The 23191-nt window shown below is 31.4% G+C and overlaps 2 protein-coding genes across 9 annotated transcripts in view; both read right to left on the reverse strand.

The window, feature by feature from the left end:
• Positions 1-429: 429 nt before the first annotated feature.
• The window catches only part of LOC123207496 (probable disease resistance protein At4g27220), a 31596-nt gene continuing 8834 nt past the window's right edge, over positions 430-23191 (reverse strand). For 2 of the 8 annotated variants that reach the window (XM_044625017.1, XR_006500373.1), the window contains exons 9-10: positions 22522-22625; positions 21625-22411 (exon numbers count right to left, since the gene is read on the reverse strand). In XM_044625017.1, the coding sequence (XP_044480952.1) occupies positions 22348-22411; positions 22522-22625 (168 nt within the window). In that variant the 3' untranslated portion in view covers positions 21625-22347. Of the gene's footprint in view, positions 479-21624; positions 22626-23191 lie in introns of those variants that run through there. The other 6 variants (XM_044624978.1, XM_044625026.1, XM_044625009.1 and 3 more) reach the window with 3 other exon arrangements.
• LOC123207537 (putative disease resistance protein At5g05400) lies at positions 6049-7925 on the reverse strand. Its single transcript, XM_044625050.1, has 2 exons — positions 6783-7925; positions 6049-6476 (listed from the first exon to the last, which is right to left on the reverse strand). The coding sequence occupies exon 1, from the start codon at positions 7642-7644 to the stop codon at positions 6985-6987; it is 660 nt and encodes a 219-aa protein (XP_044480985.1). The 5' UTR covers positions 7645-7925; the 3' UTR covers positions 6049-6476; positions 6783-6984.

Consider the following 23191-nt stretch of genomic DNA (forward strand, 5'->3'; position numbering starts at 1 on the left):
ACTATTTTTATTTTCTTTTTCTAATTTTTTTAAAAAAATAACTTTATTATTTTATTAATTTCTTACTTATTTTTTTAAATCAGTTTTGTTTGGTTAACAAGTTTTAAAAAAATTGACAAAACAATGAATTTCTTATTAATTGTTTGGTTATCCAAAACTAGTATTTCAAATAACTTATTTTTCGTTTCAAAAATCTATTCAATTCATTTATCAGATTTTTTAAACACCTCTACATTTAGATGCCTAGCTCTACCAAAATTTATATGGTAGGATAATATTACTAAAGTCCCTTAAATCATTAATCAGTATTACATTTAATCTTCCAATATCTTAAAATATAATACCCAAAATCTATTTAATCAATTGACTTTCCTATGAATTATCTATAAAAAGAAATATAAACTCATCTAGACCACACACTTACTAGACGACTTTGCAGTTTCCTAATATGGGAATCTTTCCCATAACTTTGCACAATCTGTTATCATAGAAAACAAGATGTTAATACTAAAAACAAAAACTGTAGAAAATTAAATCAGAATATGAAGAATTTCGTTAGTAATCACCTCAATACTTGAAAAACATATAAATCCTAGTATTGTAACTTCTCACTTAGAGGATTTTGATTCAATACTAAAGACCATACAGGATTGATTAGTGTTAATTCAATTAAGGAGAATGGAGAACTCTAATAAAAAATATATCGTTAAATAAATCAATACATACCATTTTGTAATTATTGTGTGATTGAATTTAGGTCACTCAAACAATTATTCTCGTTCATCTTTAGTAACCTTGGCATGCTTAAGCCTCCTCTAGAGAAAGTTTTCATCTTAGAGCATCCACTCACATATAATCCTTCCAAGAATGGGAATTTTAAGGTGTAATTCCCATAATAGAAATGTGTGAGACTTTCTAAACCAAACAAGAACAAGTTCTTCAATTTCTCAAAAACAATTTCACCATTCTCTATATCTCCCTCATTTGCTAATACTTCTACCATCATTTCACATTCTTCTATTGAAAAACTTTCAAGACATACTAGACCTTTGGTTGTTGAGGATGTCATTAAGTTTTGCATTCCATTACAATAACTTACACTCAAAGTCCCTAGATTTTCAAAAGATTGTGAAGGCAACAGCAAAGTAGTCAAATTGTGACAATAGTTTACATCTAAAGAATGAAGATTTTGAAGAATTGAGTTCAGTCGGGAGTCTTGCTTTGAAATACACTTTAAATTAAAAACTCCCCTCAATTCTAATTGTTTTAACTTTATGAATACTCTAATGTCTTATTCACCTTCTCAAAATGAGGATAGTTCTTCATATGAACTCACTTTCAATTCGAGGTATTCAAGACTGATAAATTTCTGAAGGATTTAAATTGAAATATATGTAGATTTCATCTTTAATCAATTCAAGAGTTTTTACTATGTAAAAGTTCTCCTGAAACTCTTTTTGCTAAATCGCTATGATATCCCGTCCATTTAATTTCAATGTCTTTATATTGGAATCAATCTAAAAAAAAATCATGTGTCAATCAATTTAAAATTAATTTTATCTTAAAAGCATATAATTTAAATATGTTCAACAGGAACCAAGGAGAAAAAATATATATATAATGAATTGATAGCTAGTTGTGTCCCAGTAAAAGGGCGTGAAAATGTGTGGTGGCCATTAGTTAAATAATAATGCTCAATATATGCACAAACTAATATTTTTTTATGTGGAATCAAGGTCAACATTTTTAAAAAAAAATTATTATAATTAACACCCAAGATATATTATTATACAAAATTGCAGAAATATATTTAAGCTAATTAATTGAATGCATACCTTTTCTTTGTGTGATTGTTGTATAGTTGCATTCAAGTCATTCCCTCCATTTTCTACCTCTTCTTCCTCATAATTAACTTTGTGTAACTTTGTCGTGCTCAACATTCCTTGAAAAAAAGACTTTATATTGGAACATCTTTCTATAATTAACTCTTTCAAAGATGAGAAATTGAAAGAGTAATTCCCAAAGCAAAACTATGAGAGACTATTTAAATATTCAAGTGACAACACTAGATGTTGCATCTCTCTCATTTTCTACTATTTCAAACAGCATGTGACGCTATGAGATTTTTAATTCTCTCAATTATACCAAGTTTATAGCTATTGAAGGTGTTGTTAAGTTAACCAATCCACTATAACTTTCTACTTCAAGAACTTTAAGATTTTGGAAAGAAGGTTCAGATAGCAGTGGACTCAACAACTTTTCACGGGAAGAGACATCTAGAACTTCAAGACTTGGAAGATCTGATATCCTCTTAATTTCTTTGTACTTGCAGAATAATAGTTGAAGCTCTTTCATATTGTGAAATCTCTGAAAGGGTCCAAGTGGAATATATGTTGATTTATCCTCAGAGATTTTAAGAGATTTGCGTTGTTTTTGCCAAGTAATTTCTGCTAAAGCATTCCGTAATTCAAATGCCTCCAAATGGGAGTTGATCTACAAATTCATCAAAACAAAATTCAGTTAGTATTTGATATTCCTAAAACAAAACTTTAATCTAGTTACACTAATTTTGAATTTATCATCCTTTTTAGAATGCATACAAGTTGCACATTTTTCCCAAAGTAAAAATAAAAATTTATTGTTGATTTCTATAACCTGTTTAGTATGCATTCAAGTTGCAAATTGTTTTTTGAGTAAAAATACAACTTTATTGTTGATTTCTAAAATTATAATGGATAATATATTTTAACAAATAGGACTTAAATGACTCTAATTGATAGAATCCTAAAGAGAAAATTTTTCAAATCAAATAACCATGAATTTTTCTAAACTTCAGTTCCAAAGGAAAATCAAAGAAGATAAGAATTCCACAATTAAAGTTTTGAATAAAGTGTTAAAACATATAGAGAGAGAATATTAATTCTTTTTCAAGAAGATATTCATACCTTATCGTCCAATAAGATAGCTTTTGGATCTAAACTATCAATTTCACTCTCCTCAATGTTACTTTTGAAGCTTAGACATTTGGCACAATTTCTCACCACCAACTCCTTCAAGTTTGGCCATTCTAAAGTATGTATTTCAAGATAGAAAGTGGTAAGATCTGGTGGATTCTCAAGCCTCAATAAGGTTACATTCGGAAAGATAAAATTGACCACAGCATTTGCTCCTTCTTTTGCAACAATCTCTTCTAAAGCCATACAATCTTGTATCATTAGTTGTTGGAGTTGGTGGAGAGTTTTGGCAATGGAAGGCAGAAATGCATCTTTTATATTTCCACAATTCCAAAGCATCAAGTGCGTCAAATTTTCATAGAAGGAAGTTGGATGTTGGTTGTAGCAAATTACAATAGAATTATCATCTTGGAATGACTTGTACTTGAGATCAACTGAGATTTCTTACATTAATTGTTTCAATATAAAGTAATTAAAAATCACATTAATTCTTTGTCTCTTTTTCTAAACTAACTAAACTTGCATAAGTAAGTAATCACAAAAAACAAATTAATTGATTGCATACCTCGTCTTTCTTTTTGCACAATCCATGTATGATTTTATTAAAATCATTCCCCTCATTTTCTATTTCCATTTCCGCGTAATTGACTTTGTGCAACTTTGAAGTGCTTAACATTCCTTGAGAGAAAGTCTTCGTATTGGGACATTTTCTTATAATTAATTCTTCTTGTGATGAGAAATTGAAAGAGTAATTCCCAATCCTCAATTTCCTACAATCCTCTACACATAGATATTCAAGATTTGGAAGATTAGATACACTCTTAATTTCTTTGTATTGACACACAGATAGTCTTAGCCTTTTCACACTTTGAAATCTTTGAAGGAGTCCAAGTGGAATATTTGCTTTATCCAATGAGATATCAAGAGCTTTATATTGACTTTGCCATCTAATATTTCTCACACCATTGTGTAATGCAAATTCCTACAAATTGTGGTTGATCTACATATTCATTAAAAAAAAGTTTAATTAATAACTTATTTTCTTGGAAAATTTTAATTTTTTCTGAAAATTTTAATTTTTTCCTGTTTCCTCTGAATTTAGTCATACATAAGATCAATAGTAATGAAAAATCAGTCAACTCATTAAGCTTTCCAATAATAAGATAGACCATGCACCTATTAAATATATTTCTAATAAAAAATAAAATTATATTTTTGGTTTTCGTAACTTAGATTACTTCAACGCAAAAAAAAAAACATAAAAATAAAAGGGATGCTATGATTCACATAATATGCAATTCAAATGTGTGACTCATATTAGATAGCGTCTATAGATAATTTGATTCAAAATTAGATTGATTTTTTGTTTAACAGAATTGTCCCGTAATAGAACCAAATTCAATTGATCATTCTTTTTATTTTCTAGATTTTGGTTCAAGCAAAAATACACATTAAGAATCACATATTTAAAACAAGAGATTCGTACTTTATTCTCTAAGCAAAGGAATTTTAACTCTAATATTGGAAGTGCACCATTCTTGTTATCATCTTGCAAGCCCAAATATCTCCAAGTCAAATTTTCACAATATTCTATCACCAATCTTTTTAACATCAGGAATTCTGAAGCATGTATTCCTGGATAGAAAATTGTAAGTTTTGGTAGTCTTTTGAGCACCAATTCAATTACCTGTGGAGAGATATAATTAACAACAACTTATGCTCCTTCTTCTTCAACAATCTTTTCTAAAACCTTACAATCTATTATCTCTAGGAGTTGAAGTTGTTTGAGGCTTTTGGCTATGGAAACACATATGTCATCTTTCCACATCTCTCCGACTTCAATCGTTTCAAATTTTGAGAGGAAGTTGAAATTTTGCTGTCCCAAATCTTTTCCAAACTAATATTATACAAAACTAACATCCTAAAATTGGTAAAAACAACTTGCAACCAAAGTTAATTATTGTATGAACTTATATGAGAAGAAACTTAAAAAAATAATTTAATAAAATCAATTTGATAGAAATTATGTTATTATACGGACATTCAAGAGAAGGACTTGGCAGTGAAATTGAATTGAAAATTCAAATCACTAGAAAAAAAAAAAAGAATTGCAAAAAGAGGTTTAAAGTTATAGTCAATCAAACCTTTTCATTGAACAGAGGCATGATTTCATTGGATTGCAAATGAAATTTTGAATCCTCAACATAGTTCTCGTCTTCTGAAAATTCAACTAATTGTAAGAGTTCAACATTCTTGAATCCATGTAATTCTTCTAGTGACCTAATAGACTTAAATTGAACTTCCAACATCCTCAAAAGCTCATGTTCCCATAATGCTCAAGTTTGCCATATTCTCGAAATATTTTCCAAAAATCTCCTATTGGTATTTTGTACCTTTTAAGCTCTTTGACAAATAAGTTTTTAGGTAGCACCTTGTTATCTCTAACATCCAATTCTATACTCGTGAGATTAGAAAAGAGTTTTAACTCCTTGAGTACTTCAACCTTCCACTGAATAGGGCATCCCTTTATATGAAATTTTTTCAATTGCAATAATTTTGATATCACATTTGGCACAATAACTTGCAATTGTATACAATTGCTTAAATCTAATAACCTCAATTCTGTCAGTTGACCTATTTCTATAGGTAACTCCTTAATAATTGAATGTTGCAAGCTAAGGACTTCTAATTTCTTTAGCTTTCCAATAATAGCAACATCTTTGATTGTGCTATCATCTAAACATAGTGTTTCAAGGTCTTTCAAAAGATGAAAGGACGACGACAATGACGATTGGTGCAATCCAACTAAATTTAAAACTCTAAGCTTTGGCATCACAATGAAGAAGTTTTGTGGGATTTTGACATGAGAGTTGGACATATAGAAATATTCAAGAGCTGGACAATCCAAATCTTTAGGCTGAAGTTGACTAATAATAGTACTACTACCACGTAAAGAGATTTTTGTGCATATATTAAGTTTATCTTTATCCTTCCATTCTCGTTTAATGTCATTTTTTAATGTAAATACATGGTGATGAACTTATGCTATTGGTATAGCAACAACACGAATAGCATCATGCATAGCAAATTGTTCGCTTCTAAACTTGTCAAGTAACAAACTAGCATCTTTCAAGTTACGAACCAATTTATCCAATCTATTTCATGCATCTTTCATTGTCAAATTAACTCCTTCAAGTATATCCAAACACACAACATATGTGAATAAGTATGAAACGGAAGTATTATTTTCCATTAGACTGGAAATTAAAAACGTTTTCTTGAGTTCTTCATCCCTTAAATTATTGTAACTTAAGGCCATCTTTATGTATTCCTTTTCTAGGAATCCCATGAACGTTGTTGGTGAAGGAGCTCTCAATTCTCACAATGCCACTTTCCAGTCAGATGGATGACTCTTGTTTTTTAATGCTTTTGCAATGCTACAAATAACGATGGGCAACTCTATGCACTCCTTGCATACATCATTCAGTAGAGAATTCAATTCATGTGTTTGAATAACATCACCTGCAAATAGAGCTAGGATTATACTAATTGCATGTGTATTTACATGCATACTCTACATATCTGAAAATAAGAAAAGTTTAAAATAAGATTATACTAATTCCACCTTATAATTAATGTCAAATGACAAACAAAAAACAAATTACTAAGTCAACAATAGGAGATACCGGTAAACTTAAAATATATATGTTAAACAATTAAAATTGTGAAAATTCTATAAGGTTATAAAAATTAATAAATCTGGACGTTATAAAAATTGGGCAAACCAAGAAAACATATAAATGAAAATTCTATAACAAGATTACCAACCGTCTTCCTGAATAGGTTCCAAGCTTCTTCTTCTTCTAAAACGCCCATCTGAAAATTATTTGTGAAACCCATCTTCTCCAATACATCTAAATTTCTTGTCTTGAACTTTAGTTTCTTCTCCAATACATCTGGAACTCCTTTCCTTTCTGAAGGAGTGGATAATCATATAAATAATTATCACTCAAAATAATCATAAGAAAGCTCAAACATTATCACTCAAAATAATCATAACAAAAGCAATGTCCTCAAACAAATTATCCTTCTTTGCTTTCCTTCCAGCTTCCTGCACAAGAGTAGTCTTCCCAAGACCACCCATCCCATAAACACCAATCATGTACACTTTCTCATCATTTAATGCATCCCATACATTCTTCACTATAGAGGTTCTTGCTTCGAATGCCAAATGATCTTCATTAGATCTAAGCCAGATATCTTGTGGAATAGTAGGAAAGGAAACTTGATCGAACTCCCTTTTTTTCTGGAGGAGTGGATCAATATCCTCCCGCTTTAATTTGAAAGCTTTCTTGCTCTGTTTGTAGTTGGACCACAATCCTTTGAAGCATTGAGCGTTATTTGCTTTCTCTTGAATCAACTGTTCTGCTTCTGTAATTGTCTTCTCCACATCCTTCTGCCAGTCCTTAAAATTCTGTTTGATGACTTCCACATTTCTTTCAGCAGCAGTAACCTTAAGCTGGACTTCGTCTCTTGTATTTTTCAACTGCTCAACTTGTTTTTCCAGATTTTTGAAATTATTGTAGTTGTACAAATACTTGAATTGACGCCAAATCGGAGCAGCCAACCACTTGCCAACTTCAAGGACAGGACTCAACACACCCCCGATACTCCCAGCAACATCAACCATTTTTTTTTAAAAAAAACTTTTTTTAAGTTTGAAAAACAGAAGAGAAGTGAAGCAAATGAAAATAACTAAAACACAGATAATAACAGGACAACTAAGGTGCAAAATCAAATTGATTAAGTAAGGGAAATAGGTGAAATAAAGAAGATTTGAGGGTAAACAAGAGACCAAGGGAACTAGTTTCAGAGAGGTTTGTGAGTGGAAGTATTTTTGAGTGGTTTCTGAATGATTAAGAGAGAACAAAACTGAAGACGATGAAGATAGATTACAATGAACACGATTCAATTGCTTTTAACTTTGCTGAGAACAACTTTCTCCATATATATATATATTAAGAATGAAATAAATAAGTGAATATACCTGACTTTATGGGTAAATTTGTAATATGATAATCTAAGATACATTTATATATATATACATACATACATACATACATACGATGACATTTTAGTGACCATGGCGACTTTGTCCCTATTGATCCAGACATAAAATATTTTAAGAGGTATTTATTTAAATTTTAATAACATAATATTAGGATTTGGATGTGGTGATTTTGGCTACTTAAAGTTATTCATACAGACCAAATGGGGCTTGCAAGGAAATAGATGTGATGTGCAAAGGAATTTCAGAAAATAAAATATATCAGATTGTTGATGCCATGTCCCCCATTGGTCAACACTTAAAATACTTCCTTCATTAAATTAATCTCAGAAACCAAATATGTATAAAAGATGATTAGTTATGTATCATTATAATTTTAACATTTATCCCAGTGTCAACGTAACTCTACTGAAATTCTTATCTAGTGTCTGACAGGCTACACCCTAAGTGTTACATGGGCAAGCAGTGGATATTGGGTAGTTAAACACTGCTTATGAGCTCAGAGGCGTTGACCTCTATAACCCTCTACCTCCTAATTGGGAATGACTATTTCTCAATAGTTCATGGTGCTGTTAGAACTCCAAATGCAAGGCCTGATTTAAGAGTGGAAATTAGTTTTTGACATTGGTTGAATCTTCAATAAAAAGGCAATAGCTTTGGTTGCTTTGCAGAGAAGCATATGACAAAAATTAAAGAATTATATAAAGAAAACATCCAAATGTAATTAACTAAACATAGAAAATGTTCTGGTGCAAGCTATGCTTATTCTCCTATGATCAAATCAAACTATGAAGTTATCAAGATGAGTCATGCGAATATTGCACAATGTTGTAAAGATCTTCCAAGTAGAATTCTTAAGCATATGTTGAATCAACAAGTCTTTATTCATCTCATTTTTAGGTATTCTCAAAATAATCGAATTTATTAATTCATCCCTCTACAACATTAGTTTATTTGTTGTTCTTAAAACACCATTCTTTTTATTATTATTTTCTTTTATAATAATTTATATGCTCTTAGTGCCTTAAACAAAGTTAATTCGATTTGAATTAGTGTTTGGTTTGATTTGAACCGAATTAATCTAAAGTTTCAATTTGATAAGTTGATTAGAGATGTGAGAAAAAGGGTTCAAACAAACAAATGAACCAAATTATTCAAAAATTATGATTTAGTTTAGGTTAGTTTGAAGAATAGCTCGGTTTAATTTGAAATTTAAAATAAATAGTTTAAGAGAAATGAATTTTTTTCTAGTACACCAGAAATAACGGAAAGTGAGACTTTTTTTTTTATGAAGAAATAAGAAATATTGAAACCCAATTTTTTCTCAAAGAAAATGAGAACCCGAAATTTGGGGAAAGAAAGTTGAAATAAAGAAAGTGAAAAAGAGAAAGATTCCATGAAATCCAACTGATTTGAGAATATTTGTTAAAGAAAAAGAGGTAGGTAGAATATTATTGACTTATTGACCTCAGAATAAAGAATAAAGTAGGTAGATTATTTAATCAAACGCATTTTCCAAGCACCAGAATAAAGTAGCTGAAACTTGGAAGGCCAGAGGAGTTATTCTCACCCAAGGTTTGTTGAAATCTCAAATTAGTATCTACTAAATATTGAAAACTCAATTTCTCACCTGGTTAAAATTAACATCATCCATATAATGTTAAACATTATATTTTTTATATTTTCCCACCGTCACATAGTTCCACGGTTTCATTTTGAACCAAGTGGTTGGTGATTTGCTTGTGAAGCTTGCCATGGCAGCCTCAATGCCTCTCTCAGCCACCACTTCCAAGCCAACCATGGCAGCCACCATGCCTACCATAACCCCAGCTTCCAAACCACCTGGGGCGTCCACCAAGCCTCCAGAAAATTTATGCAAAACCGGAGAGAAAGATGGGCAATAACAGGATGGAACAGTTGCAGCGTCAATGGGCAACAGAAACTGGTGAACAAGTCGGGCAGATGAAACCAATATCCATCTAGAGTTGAGAGAATTTTTAGAAAACCGAAGGGGAATAAGTTTTAAAAAAATTGTTAATTTTTTGTAAGAAGGTGAATAAAAATTTTTATTTATTTTAATATTATTAATTAAACCATAGATTTGTTCTTAAAATTAACTCATTTTGTTAATTTTAATACCTATAGATGGGAGTTTGATATTTAATATTTGACAATTATTGATTTAAAATTTCATCAAACCTTAGGTGAGAATAAACCTTTTGGCCAACTTGAAATGACTCTATAACCATGGATAGACAGAATATATTTGACTTATTGACCTCAAAATAAAGTAGGTAAATTATTTAGACAAATTTAAATACATGCATTTTCCAACCAGCAGAATTAACTCATGAATTATAACCTTTTTTTTATAATAAGAAAGCTTTATTTGAGCTGGGATATTTTTTGGGACAGAAGTTACCAATACCAAACAACTGAAATCTTAGATTTAATAACCAGTTTTACAACCTTTTTATTTTGAAATATAGTCAAAAAAAATTTTAATCTATATTCTTTTATTTGAAATCTCCTCTATTGCCCTCTCGAGATAGTTACTTCTAGTTTCAATTAACTCAAAGTTCTATAAAATTCAATTGATTTGACAATAAAACTCACTACCATGTAAATAAAATATTTTCAGTGGTGTTTGAAAGGAAAGATAAGAGAGAAGAATAATGAAGATAAAGAAAGTAGAAACCTACCAATAGAGATAAAGGGAGAATATGTGCTTGGACCGTTTCCTTAATAGAGTTTCATCATCCCAATTGATCCCATTCCCTTATAATTGATGTGAGAGAAGAAAATTGAACATACAAGAGATAAAGTAGGTTATGTGTTTGGAGTTTCATCGCCATAATTGATCTCATTTATTTATATTTTATAGTCGAGTTGAAATTTATTATTTAAACATTAAAATCAAATCATTTTGTTATAGAGTCAATGATTGTGTTTTTATTTGTTTAGATTAATTAGTTCAGTTTTAAAGGAAGAATTTGACTTAAATAAAGTTTTTTAATTAAAAATATCAATTCAATTTTAAAGCGACAATCTAACTTAAAAAAAGATTTTTTGTTAAAACATTATATAATTTTCAGATCGATAAAAATATAAATTTATTGTTAATAAATTAGTAGTGAATAATTATTTTTTTTATAACATTATGAGTTATTTATCTATATAAATTGTTGTTTATTACAGTTACAAAAGATTTGAACTTTGTTTCTCAATCAAACATACTATAAAATGAAGATAGTTTATTCATACAATACGAACAAAACTATAAAAAGAGTAAAATCTATGCAATCATTATAATTGAGGTTTAGTTATTATGCAATCACTACAATTGAGGCTCAACCACTAGGATAAGATCAATCACTACAATTAAGGTTTAGTTATTATCAATCATACAATAATTAAGAATACCATCTTATTGAGTACTAAAAATTATATTATTCTGTTTTGATTTTTATTTTATTGAATTTTTTTGTTAATATAATTATCTATAAATTATGAGAGTTAAAGCGAAGAAGAAAGTGGAAGTGTTATAATATTTGATGAATTTTCCCATCAAAGAAGGGATGTATACCTAACATCGTTTAATGTGAACATTCAAATTTGTGGAGAGGCATGGGGAATTCCTGTATAATGCGACCCACCTCATTGCAATGTACAGATATTCCTCCTTTAACGCACACCATTCGTTTGCTTATTCTGCTTCTCTTCTCACTTTCATTTCTTTGCCTTTATATAAATATTTATGACATTATTGACCTTAGAATAAAGTAGGTAGATTATTTAGACAAACGCATTTTCCAAGCAACGGTGAGTATCTCTTCAAATAAATATTACAATAATTGAAATCAGATAATATTTTAATGTATACTGCTATGGAATATAGGTATGGAGCTGTTGAAGGAAGTGCAAAATAAAAGGAAATATCATAGAAACTGAAATATCTCAACTAGGAAGGTGAAAAGATCTTCCCTTGTTGGATTGATGTCATAATGAGTTAAAATAATTTAAAATTAAATATAAATTAGTAAAAATTAATAATTAATTTTTAAAAAAATTAATTTATTATTAAAAGACCTAATCGCCTTGTTAAGAGTCCGATATGACACAAACTCCAAAAGAGTAGCTTATGTCACGAGTCTTAGTGTTTATACAAATTAACCCAGCCCACAAGACTCATTATTATACAGTCCTTGACCCAACCTACAAATACAATAAATTGCACCAAAGTTAGCTCAACCAAGCCTAGTACGACCAGTACTATGTCTACTAATGATTCATTATCAACTTAAAGTTCTATGAAATTCAATTGATTTGATAATAAAACTCATCAATGTGTGGATAAATCTTTTTTTTTTTTTTGGTGATACGTGAAAGGAAAGATGATAGGTAAGACTAAAGATAAAAAGAGTAGAGAACACAAAAGAGTTCCATTGTTACAATGGAGGATCGTTTCATTAATAGAGTTTCCATTGTCATAATTGATCCCACTTATTTATAGTTTATAGATGAGTTGAAATCTACTATTGATATATTAAAATTAAATTATTTAGTAATGGATTTGGTCATTGTAGTTCTATTTGTATAGACTAGTGAATTCAATTTTAAAAAGATAATTCCACTTAAATAATATTTTTTAAATTAAAAAAGAAGTTGATTCAATTTCCAAAGAAACAATTTTACTGAAGTAATAATTTTTCATTAAAAAATAATATAAACCCTTTGTGGTTTTTGAATCTATACAAGTATGAACTTATTATTAATAACCCATTAGTAAATAATTATATTTTATAATATTGTGAGTTAACGAGTATTTATCTATATAAATTATTGTTTATTACCATTACAAATGTTTTAATTTTGATTTCAATTGAACATATTGAAATTTCAAATTTTTTTTATTAAAATGACTTTTTATTGAAAAAACTAAATTTTTACCTTTTTTTTTATTGAATGTATCGAATTGATCATTTTGACTAAATTCACAAAACAACATTGAAAAGGCAACTATCCTTTAGACATTATCAAGTGATCAACGATCAAATATGTCATTTATTTGCTGATCACTATTGAGTTTGGTTCAATTAAAATTTAAAATTTAAAAATTGACAAACCACAAATAGAGGTTGAAAACCCTACTAAACACAAAAAATGAATACAATTACTATCAATCTTGATCCAAATAAATTATGTCAGATATATGCCACATTATCAAGTAAAAAGTTATTCCTGAGCTCACCATTATTAATATTATTTAGGAGTGAACTAAGCTGAGTCAACTCAAACTTGAACAAGAGTCAACTTGACATTAAGTTTGATTTATTTGATTAAAGATGAGTTTGTTGGAAAAGTTGTCAAAAATGAAAAATAATGGTTACTGGATATCAAAAAGAGGAATCTTTGGAAAAAAAAAAAAAAAAAACTAACCCTTTGAGGAAGATAAAAAGTTACCAAATAAGATGAATAGGTTAACAAGTCGATTAAGTCAACCTAACTTGCCTCAATTGTGAGCTAGCATTGCCCCTGCTAAAATTCAACTCAATTGAGCCGAACATCAGGCTGACCAAGAGCTGCCTCAGAATGAGTTCAATGCCCTAATATTAAGTAAAAACAATTAATGATATAAATGTCGCTACATAAATTTTATAGGAGTAGAGATGCAGCCTATAAAAGTCCAATGGGCCAATTCCCCTACTTCAACCCAAAACTTACCCAAATGACAGCAACAAAAACAAAATCACAAACATTTCACAAGCGATACACTAAATTTCCGGATTCAATCTCAATCACTTTTGGGTCAGTGATTAAGCTGCCTTGCATTGCTTATTTCAGGTTTTAATTTTCTTTTCTTTTTGTTTAGGGTGCTGTTTGAGTGATACCAAATAGTCTTAACTTGTTCATGAGCGCCTTCAATGGTCATTAAGCTTTCATCTTCAACGTTTCCAAGCAAAATCTTCGAATGGGTTAATTTAACTGCCTGTATTTCGTCACTTTCGTGTGCTAATACACTCCAAGTTACTGATTATGAAGCACAAATTCAATTTCTAATGAATAAGCTATACCGGGATAATCCTATTCTGGTTTTGGATAGCACTGGCAACTTGAACTCCGCTTTGACGAAATTTAGATGAGTATCTCTCCAAAAAGGGTTTCAACACACTGCTGATACATATGGTAAGATAATTTTGAAGCTGGGTTTAGCTGGAAATGTTGAACAAATGGAGGAGGGGTTCTGGCAAAATATGATGAAAGATAAGTGCCCAAACGCAAAAGAAGCTCTTATTTCATTAGTTGAATTGTTTGTTAAACATAATAGGTTGAATGAAGCAATAAGGGTTCTTGTGAGTATGATTTTGGGTGGTTTTAAGCCCTCAGTTGATGTATTTAATGTTTTGTTAAGTGCTATTGTGAAGAAGAAGAGAGGTTGTGAAGATGTGGTGTTTATTTATAAGGAGATGGTAAAAGCAGAAATTTTGCCAAATGTTGTTACTTGGAACTATTTGTTGGAGGTTTTATTTGAAAATAGTAGGACTGAGTCTGCTCTGGATCAGTTTAGGAGAATGAACAAGAAAGGGTTAGTCCTAATAGTAGGAATTTTGAGATAATAATAAAATGTCTTATTTTAAGCAATCGAGTGGATGATTTGGTTATCATTTTAGCCAAGATGTTTAATGCTGGATTTGAGCTGGAATTAAGTTTCTATACCTGTATAATACCACTGTTTTGTAGGGAAAATAAACTAGAGGAGGGAATCCAACTGTTATGGTTGATGAGAGCTTCAAATCTTTTGCCGGATGAGTTGATTAGATGTATGTGTGAGAACCATAGATTAGATGATGTGAATAATCTTCTTGAAGAGATGATAGAAAATTGTAGAACACTCTTTGTTGATGTGCTTGTTGATCTAGTAGCAGGACTTTGTGCAATAGGAAAATTCGATGAGGCTATGAATTTCTTGGAAGACAAATGTGGTTACGTAACTTTTCCATGCAACGCTATGCTTGAAGGTCGTTGCAATGCTGGTCAATTTTTTCTGGCAAAAAGTATCTTTGACAAAATGGCTGAGAGAAATGTAAATATTCTAATCAGATGGCTTTGCGAGAATATGGAAATAAAGGAAAGCGAATGAACTTCTTAGCAGAATGATTATAATTTCCATATTTCCCGACTCTGTCACATACTCAACTCTTGTTGTAGGCAACTGTCGATTGAGAAAGTATGAGGATGCTTTGCCGGTGTTCCATCGGGGTTGTATCGAAAATTGGGTTTTGGATTCTATATCTTATTAGGAGTTAGTGGAAGGTCTTTGCCAGGCGGGAAAGATCATGGAGGCTGCTGAAGTATTTCATTACGTGTTGAAGAATGGTTTCTCCCTCCATCCTTCTTCTTACAATATGCTGATAGGCGGCATGTGTGGCATGGGACAAGTGGATAAAGCAATTAGGCTACAGGGTTTGGTTTACAGTTCTGATACTTCTTATACTACTTTAACTTACACTACAATCAAGCATGGATTTGTCAAAATTAAAAATGGCTAAAGGACTAATGGTATTTCTCTCACAAATGTTGGTGGACGGTTGTGCTTTTGTTGTGCTGTGTGTTCTTTGGCTAGCCAATCTCACTTGCACATGGTTGTAAGCGGCATTGATAAACTAGTTTCTTGTAGTGATATTTTGGATTCATCTATTTATAACAGACTAATCAGTAGCTTCTGGAAAGAGGGTCTAAAAAGTTAGGCTTCCCATTTATTGGATCTGATGTTAGAAAAAGGTTGGGTACCAGATGCTACAACTCATGGACTGTTGGTTGGGTCTTTCATCAAAAGAGATACAGATGGTGAAACATTTACATATGAGGATTCCATGCAAGATGGTGTTAGCAACATTCTCTCTGAGGGATTAGGAAATACATGACAAGTTCCCATAGTTGACAATGAAACTGTAATTAGAAAGTATCTAAATTACCCTGGTGGAAAACTCACCATGATGGGATGTAAGCTTCTTTGGGATCTAATTTTTCAGTTTTGGTCGAGTTGCATGAGAAATCAGTCTATAATGGCATTTGATTTTAAACATGCCAGATTAGTTGTTATTTACCCAGCCATCTTATAATCTGTGACATGATGCCCCTGCATTGTAAATCCCAAAGAAGAATTTATTTGTCGAAATCTCCATAAATGTTGTGGCATCATAAGCTTTTTGGTCCACTGTTTTTTTGTTTAGTGCTTGTGCTTTGCTCTTTTCATTATTTCCTGTCAGTTCAATTGTTATTATGGTGCAATATGCACTCTGGAATTCTCCTTGTTCTGTTTAGTCATATTTGATATGATATCAATGAAGTTAGTGCTAGGGTATTTAATTTGACTCAAGCCAATTTCTGAAAAATGATCCTGTGGTCCATTAACATTATTGTCGTATGGTTTAGAATTGTTTTTATATATTGGATAAATATCAAAGAGAAAAATTTTCAATCCTCTCCCAATATAAATATCAAAGAAAAAAAATTTCGATACTCTCCCAATGCAGAAGCTTAACATTACTTATTTTACTTTCACAGATATCAAGCAGTGCCCTAATAAGTTTGAATTGGTTATCAACTTGTCCATCAGACTATTTGGAATCAGCAAAGGATGTAGGTCCGAGGGAAGACTGGAATTGCAACCTTCAAGCCAGTGATTGTTGACCATTATTTAGCAGCTGAAGTTCATTTTTCAACAATAAGATTGTTGTTGAACTCTATCCAACCACAGTTGCTATAGAAGCAATTTTCATCAAGTTCTAGTCATTGACAGAAACTTTTACTGGTAACTTGGTTGAAGAGTGACAAGAGTTAGTAAAAGTTTTCTTCAGCTGAAATTCTCACTAAGGAAATGGAAATTGAAATGATAGATTCAATATACAAATTGGTGTAATTTAACTTGATTGTTCAAATGGGCATATATATGTGACTTGCCTTGTCTCTCCTAATATTAATTCCCACCTTTGTCCTCGAATCTGATATACTGCCTAATTTGTATTATATTCTCGGTTTCAGATTTTCAGAAATTTCAATGAATATTTATGGGTTGTTCTGTTGAATGAGCAGTGGTTAAGTATGCAAATGACAAAGAAATTCTAGTGGACATGTTGTTCTAAGTGACCTGCAAATATAATATTAATATTTGGAGATAGAGATGCCTCCAATCCTCTCCATCAATTGAGGATGAGAAGATACAGCATTCTGCTTGCTCAACTGCAGAAAGCCTTGGCTCTTTTCCTTGTAGTCACTAAAATCATATGGCTCTGGACAAGTCTTGTGGCTGAAGGCCCTTCATCCACAACTAAAATTGGTAACAAATTTCAGTCCCTAATGATATGCCTTTTGCTCATGTACAAGTTCCTTACTTGAGAAATCCTACTGAGAAATTCAGTAATAGTGCACTAGTTGATATTCTGGAAGATCAAGAAACCTGTAAATTATCACCACCCTGGTACTAATTATAATCCCAAGATTTCTGTTATGGGTCTTGCCCAAATGGATTTGCTCTTTTCAACCTTGTTCAGAATGGTTATAGAAACCATTATCCACACGAACCTTTAGCGCTAAACAATCTCCCTAATCAACCTCCTAGTTCTGTCCAAAAAGGTAGTGGAGTCACCAAATGTGATCCTACCAGCATGAATCTGAAGCCTGCATTATTGAGTCAATTGCAAAGTGGATATATAGAGCATAGGAAGTTGTCCTTTTCTTCACCAGTGAACTCGATTAACATTCCTAATAGTGTCATATGGGGGACGTTGGGGTGTCCAAAACCTTTTGATTATGTCCAAAGTCTTATAGGTGTTGTGTTACTAACACTGAACTCCTTGAAATTTGAAAAGACAATGCCAACTGAAGGTAATATAATCTATTTCTTTCAATATGGGGATCCCAAGCATTGGAATGTTGGCATTAAAAAGGCCTTGGAAATTGCTATTGATCAATAGATGGTAGTTAAGCAGAAAATTGGAGCTATGAACTTTTATGTTGGCAAGAATGAAAAACAATGGAAATGTGTGAACCCTATTATTGGTAATCCTATGCAAATCTTAGAGATAACATGGGAAAGAATTAAAAAGTTTCCGGTGTCTCCTGGAGGGCAATCTGCAATAATGACTGTTTATTTATTCTGTCTTGTGTGCTTTGGTATGAAGCTGGTACTATTTTGAAGAATATGTGCTTGACAGAGCTTACATTAGGTGACATACTTCAGATCTTGAACGTGGTAATTACCATAAAGAAATGGATTATTCATAATCAAGCAGGATGGCAGCCATTTATCCTTGCTGTTACAGAGTGCAGCCCTGAATTAGTAGCTAAATCTGCTTCACAAAGTTTCGACCTAGCTATCCATGGTAAGGGAAAGGAGCCACTTTGATAGTTTGAAGGGTATTAAGTGTATATGGATGGATGGTTTGTTGCAGTAAGGTTACTAAAACAAAAGTTTCCTTGTGCCAAGACTCATTCTGTAGATTTACTAGTGATGAAAGTTGTTACACATGATGGCTACTGTCTAGATTTTCGATTAGAGATGAAGTTTCAAGTGAAAATTTGCTAGATGTGTCAAAGAGTATACAATGCAAGGCTCTGAGGTGCAAGAAAGTTGTTACACATGCAAGTTCTGTTTCCAAATTTCTATGAAACATATTTCTGCAGAAAATTTTCCTACCTCCCATATAGTTCGTGGTGCCGGGAGAACTCTGAATGCAAGGCCTGATTTAAAAGTGGCATTGAAGATGCAAAGAGTTTGGTTAATTTGCAGAGAAGCAGATTACACAAATTATAGAAATATGAAGAAAACATCCAAATGTAGGTAGATAAACATAGAAATTGTTCTGGTGACTCGTTCTCCTATGATCACATCATACTATGAAGATACCAAGATGAGTCACTCGAAGGTTGAACAATGATGTAAAGTTGTTCCGAATAGAATTCTCGAGCATGAGTCGAATCAATGAGTCCTTGTTCTTCTTAGTTTGGGGTATTCTTAGAATAAACTGATTTGTAAATTCCTCCCTCTGCAGCATCAATTTAGCAGTTTGCCACTGTATTTGCTGTACTTTTTTGAAAGCTGTATGGTTCTCAAAGCTTGTGAAACCATTAGTCCCTTGGCTATAATCCTTATGTTTAAGTCTCCTGTATCCAAACTTTGATAGAAAAATCAGTTGTTTCTGATTTTTGCCCCCATTTGGATAGTGCTTTCACTTTTGCATTGAAACTTTTCTTTCTGTTAGTGCTGCCAGTTTTAAGGTTTTCAAGCTTGGAAAATAACAAGTTTCGTACCATAAATGCCTATAATTTATGGCACTTATTTGAGAACATTATTGTGTTTAAAATTTAAAGATTGACATAACACAAATAGGGGATAAGAACACTGATAAACACAAAAAATAAAAACAATTACTATCAACCCTAATCCAAATAAATTATGTTAGATTTGTGTCATATTATCAAGTCAAGTTAAAAATTACATCCCAGGTTACCATTATTATGTTTCCCTAATTAATATTCAATAAGGGTGGACTTGATTTGAGTCAAGTAGAACCCGAATACGATCTAGCTAGAGATAGAGCTTGACTTACTTGATTGATAGTGATTTCATTAGAGTAGTTGTTAGAGAAAAAGAAGGGGTGTGCATGGTCTGGTTTTGTGTGATTGAGAGATTTTTCAAACCAAACTGAAAAAAACAGTTTGAAAATTTTTCAAATCAAACTAAACTATTTTAAATTTAAAACAAAAGCAAACCAAATTGAAAAAATACAGTTTGGTCCAGTCTGAATTAGGATTTGAACCATAGTTATCAATATCTTATGATACACAATATATATCCTACAATATGATACGATACAATACAATACAAGTAGAAATAATACCAGTCAATGTATTATATTATATGATATGTATCTTACATTATAATACATATAACCGATATGAATTAATACACTTTTTTAGATAAAATAATGATGCAGTAGAGATGTCTATAAATAATCTTAAAATGTTAAGGGACTGTAATATTTTTCAAAATGATGATGTGCCAATTATAATTTTATTAATATTATAAATTTTATTTTTTAAAAGACATATCATACAATATGAGATACAATTCACAATATTAAAAATTAGATTTTTAATATATAAATCGACTATTATGGTTTGAACATTTTAAAATAATTTATTTTTAAATATATATATATATTATTTAAAAAAATTAATTAAATTATAACTTTCTAAAACATGTAAAATAAATATGAAAAATATATACGATATACGCATAAAGAAAATGACAAAATAAATATTAAAAAAGTTGTATACCTAATTACTTATTAAAAAATTTTGTTAAACATAGTTTATATATATATATATATATATATATATATATATATATATATATATATATATATATATATATATATATAACATGGTTCACGGTTTTGTTTCATTTGGAAATCATCCAAACCTTAACCCCAAACTGAAAAAAATAGTTTAAAAATTTTTTAACGTAAACCAAATCAAATTATAATTTTTTAGTAATTCAGTTTAGTTTTACAATTTAAACCAAATTATGCACACTCATAATTATTAAAGATGAAAAGGAAGAATAGTTGGAAAAGAAGAAAACTTATAAGAAAGGATAAATTTGTTGGTGATTCAATTGAATCGAGCTAGCTAGACTCGATCTTAAGTTGAAGCTATCCCTATTTGAGCTTGAATCATTCATGCCAAATCGAATTTCATTCAACCATAATATTAACTAAAATCATTAAAGATAATAACATTTATAGATATTTCATATAATCTCACATAAATTTCACTTTGCAAATTTTATAGGGCTAGAGATGCAGCCCAGAAAAGCCCAATGGGCATTGCCCCCACTGTAACCCAAAACTAATCCAAAATAAAAACAAAAATATCTATACATAAAAAAAAAAAGGCCGAGTGGTAATGAAATGACCGAAATACGCTTTTTCATTACCTAGGAGTACTATATAAATATATAAATTAAAAACCCAAAAACGGGGCACAATGGCAATCTAAGCTCATCCACAGGATTGCCAAAAAATCACTGTTTTGAAAACTAGAGTGGATGGTCGATTTAACTGGTTGAATAAAAAATCTACTCCTGTTCAGTTAACATTAAAAAATGGTTTGTTTATTGACTCGATCAAATTTGATCAAAATCAGTAAACTGAATGAATTGATCAAAATTGATAAAACCGAATTTGACCAAAATTGAGGGTATTTTAAAAAATTTAATTATTTTTAAATAATTTGATTATTTTAAATTAAATTGGATAAATTTTAAATGTCTGTAAGAGAAACATAAGTTCAAAAATTAAATAAAAAAGAGGAAAAAAAAATCCTACATCTATTGAAATGTCTTTTATAAGCAATGACTTACAAAATGATATATTTTTTTCTGTATCATAAAATGTAGACATTTTTTTCATCACTTGTTTCATTAAAATTAGGTGAATAATTATCATTTCTTAGAAAAAAATATGTACTGATCATTATAGGTCTGAATACCCTAATAAATTGACCGATTTTTAATCAAACCATAAACTCATGAGATAATCAATTTAACCACCTACCGATGTTAAAAACATTGTAAAAACACACTTTAAGTACAACATCACGAGCCCAACGGCTAAAACTCTCACGCAATTGCAAACCAACAACAAACCACTTAAGAACAGAAAGCGTACTTGAGACGACCAACTGAAAGTGTGTTTGCAAACCAATAACAATGAATCCAGCACATCCAGCCATGGCAGGTCGCCAAAGACAGCAAGAAGAACCCAGCCAACAGTATGAAGCGTCAGCCGGCACACACCTGATGCAGCATGCAGCATCCCTGGAACCAGAAGCAAACACAGAAATGGACCAATGTGCAACCATTTCACTAAGACTCAACTTACTGGAACCACAACCAAGAACCACCCACGCAAAAACACTGCTGGAACGCTCCAGGAGAGACAAGAAAGGACGCTGGGAGAGAAAGGATTAAGAAAGCAGCAACCATTAAACGAGGGAAGGTGCCAGCAGAACCAGCAGCCAAGAACTCCAATTCGGCAGCAGCAAGGCAGCAAAAGGCCAACAAACCCAATGAACCCCAATGCAGGAGAGAACCAACAGGGGAGAGGGATGCAGGAATCAGCAACTCCACAGAAGGAGAAAGGCAAGAGAACAGGAGAGGATTTCAGCACCAAAGCAGCTGCAGAGAACCAACCCAAGCCAAAATAGACCAGCAGCAGAACGGCACCTCCACAGGACGCAAGAACTCACGGGAAGAAGCTAGGCCGATGCAGAGGAGAAACGCAGAGACCCAGAGACCTCCAGGGAATTATAGAGGAAAAGGCTGAAAACACACCAGAAGATGGAAACAGGCAGGAAACATGGATTTGAGACTAGAAACTTCAGAATCAAACATGCAAGTGAATATACTTGAGAATTAGCAAGACAATTTACACGATAAATATGGCTCCATAGTTGTGACTGAGTCCAGCCGGTTTACAAGTTACATCAACAATGTAATCTGCAATACATTTCAGCGTTCTCTTCTTAATAGACACCTGTGGAAAGATATATCCAAGTCAAAGAAAAGATTGCTACAAAAAGCATATTTCCCACATCAGTGATGAAGGTGCAGAGATAACGAACGGATAGAATAGTAGGAACAGAGAAATTATCAAAAGCAACATCTTCGAATATCCACATAAAGTTATACCAATGTGTAATATCATAGGGGAATTCCGCATTGACAAAACACGAGATATTGCTTATATATGAACATCTCACGTCACAAGAATCCTTTTGGGTTGCAAAAACTCTGCTTTGCTAATTCATACAGTAGTCAATTACAGTTGTTAATGGATCTTTAAAATTTAATGATATATAAAGGGTTAAAGGATTTAACCACCACAACTGAAAGCAACAAAAAAGACCAAACCCAGACCCAGTAAAAAAAAATTGAACACGTGTACATTGTAATTGAATGTATAAGATCGCTGCCTAGAATGCATTGCCATTTTGAAGAACAACCAGTTGAGAAAAAGGCTTTAAAAAGGTAAAAAGCTTAAACTCAGACAAATTCTTAACACTATGACTCAAACCATGACCACTCATTTTTGCTCGATTG

This window comes from Mangifera indica, chromosome 2, assembly GCF_011075055.1.
Source record: "Mangifera indica cultivar Alphonso chromosome 2, CATAS_Mindica_2.1, whole genome shotgun sequence".
In the NCBI taxonomy this organism is placed as follows: domain Eukaryota; kingdom Viridiplantae; phylum Streptophyta; class Magnoliopsida; order Sapindales; family Anacardiaceae; genus Mangifera; species Mangifera indica.

What these genes read in the sequence shown, in the direction of transcription:
- LOC123207537 (XM_044625050.1), bottom strand. Translation starts at nt 7,644, where the DNA reads ATGGTTGATGTTGCTGGGAGTATCGGGGGTGTGTTGAGTCCTGTCCTT.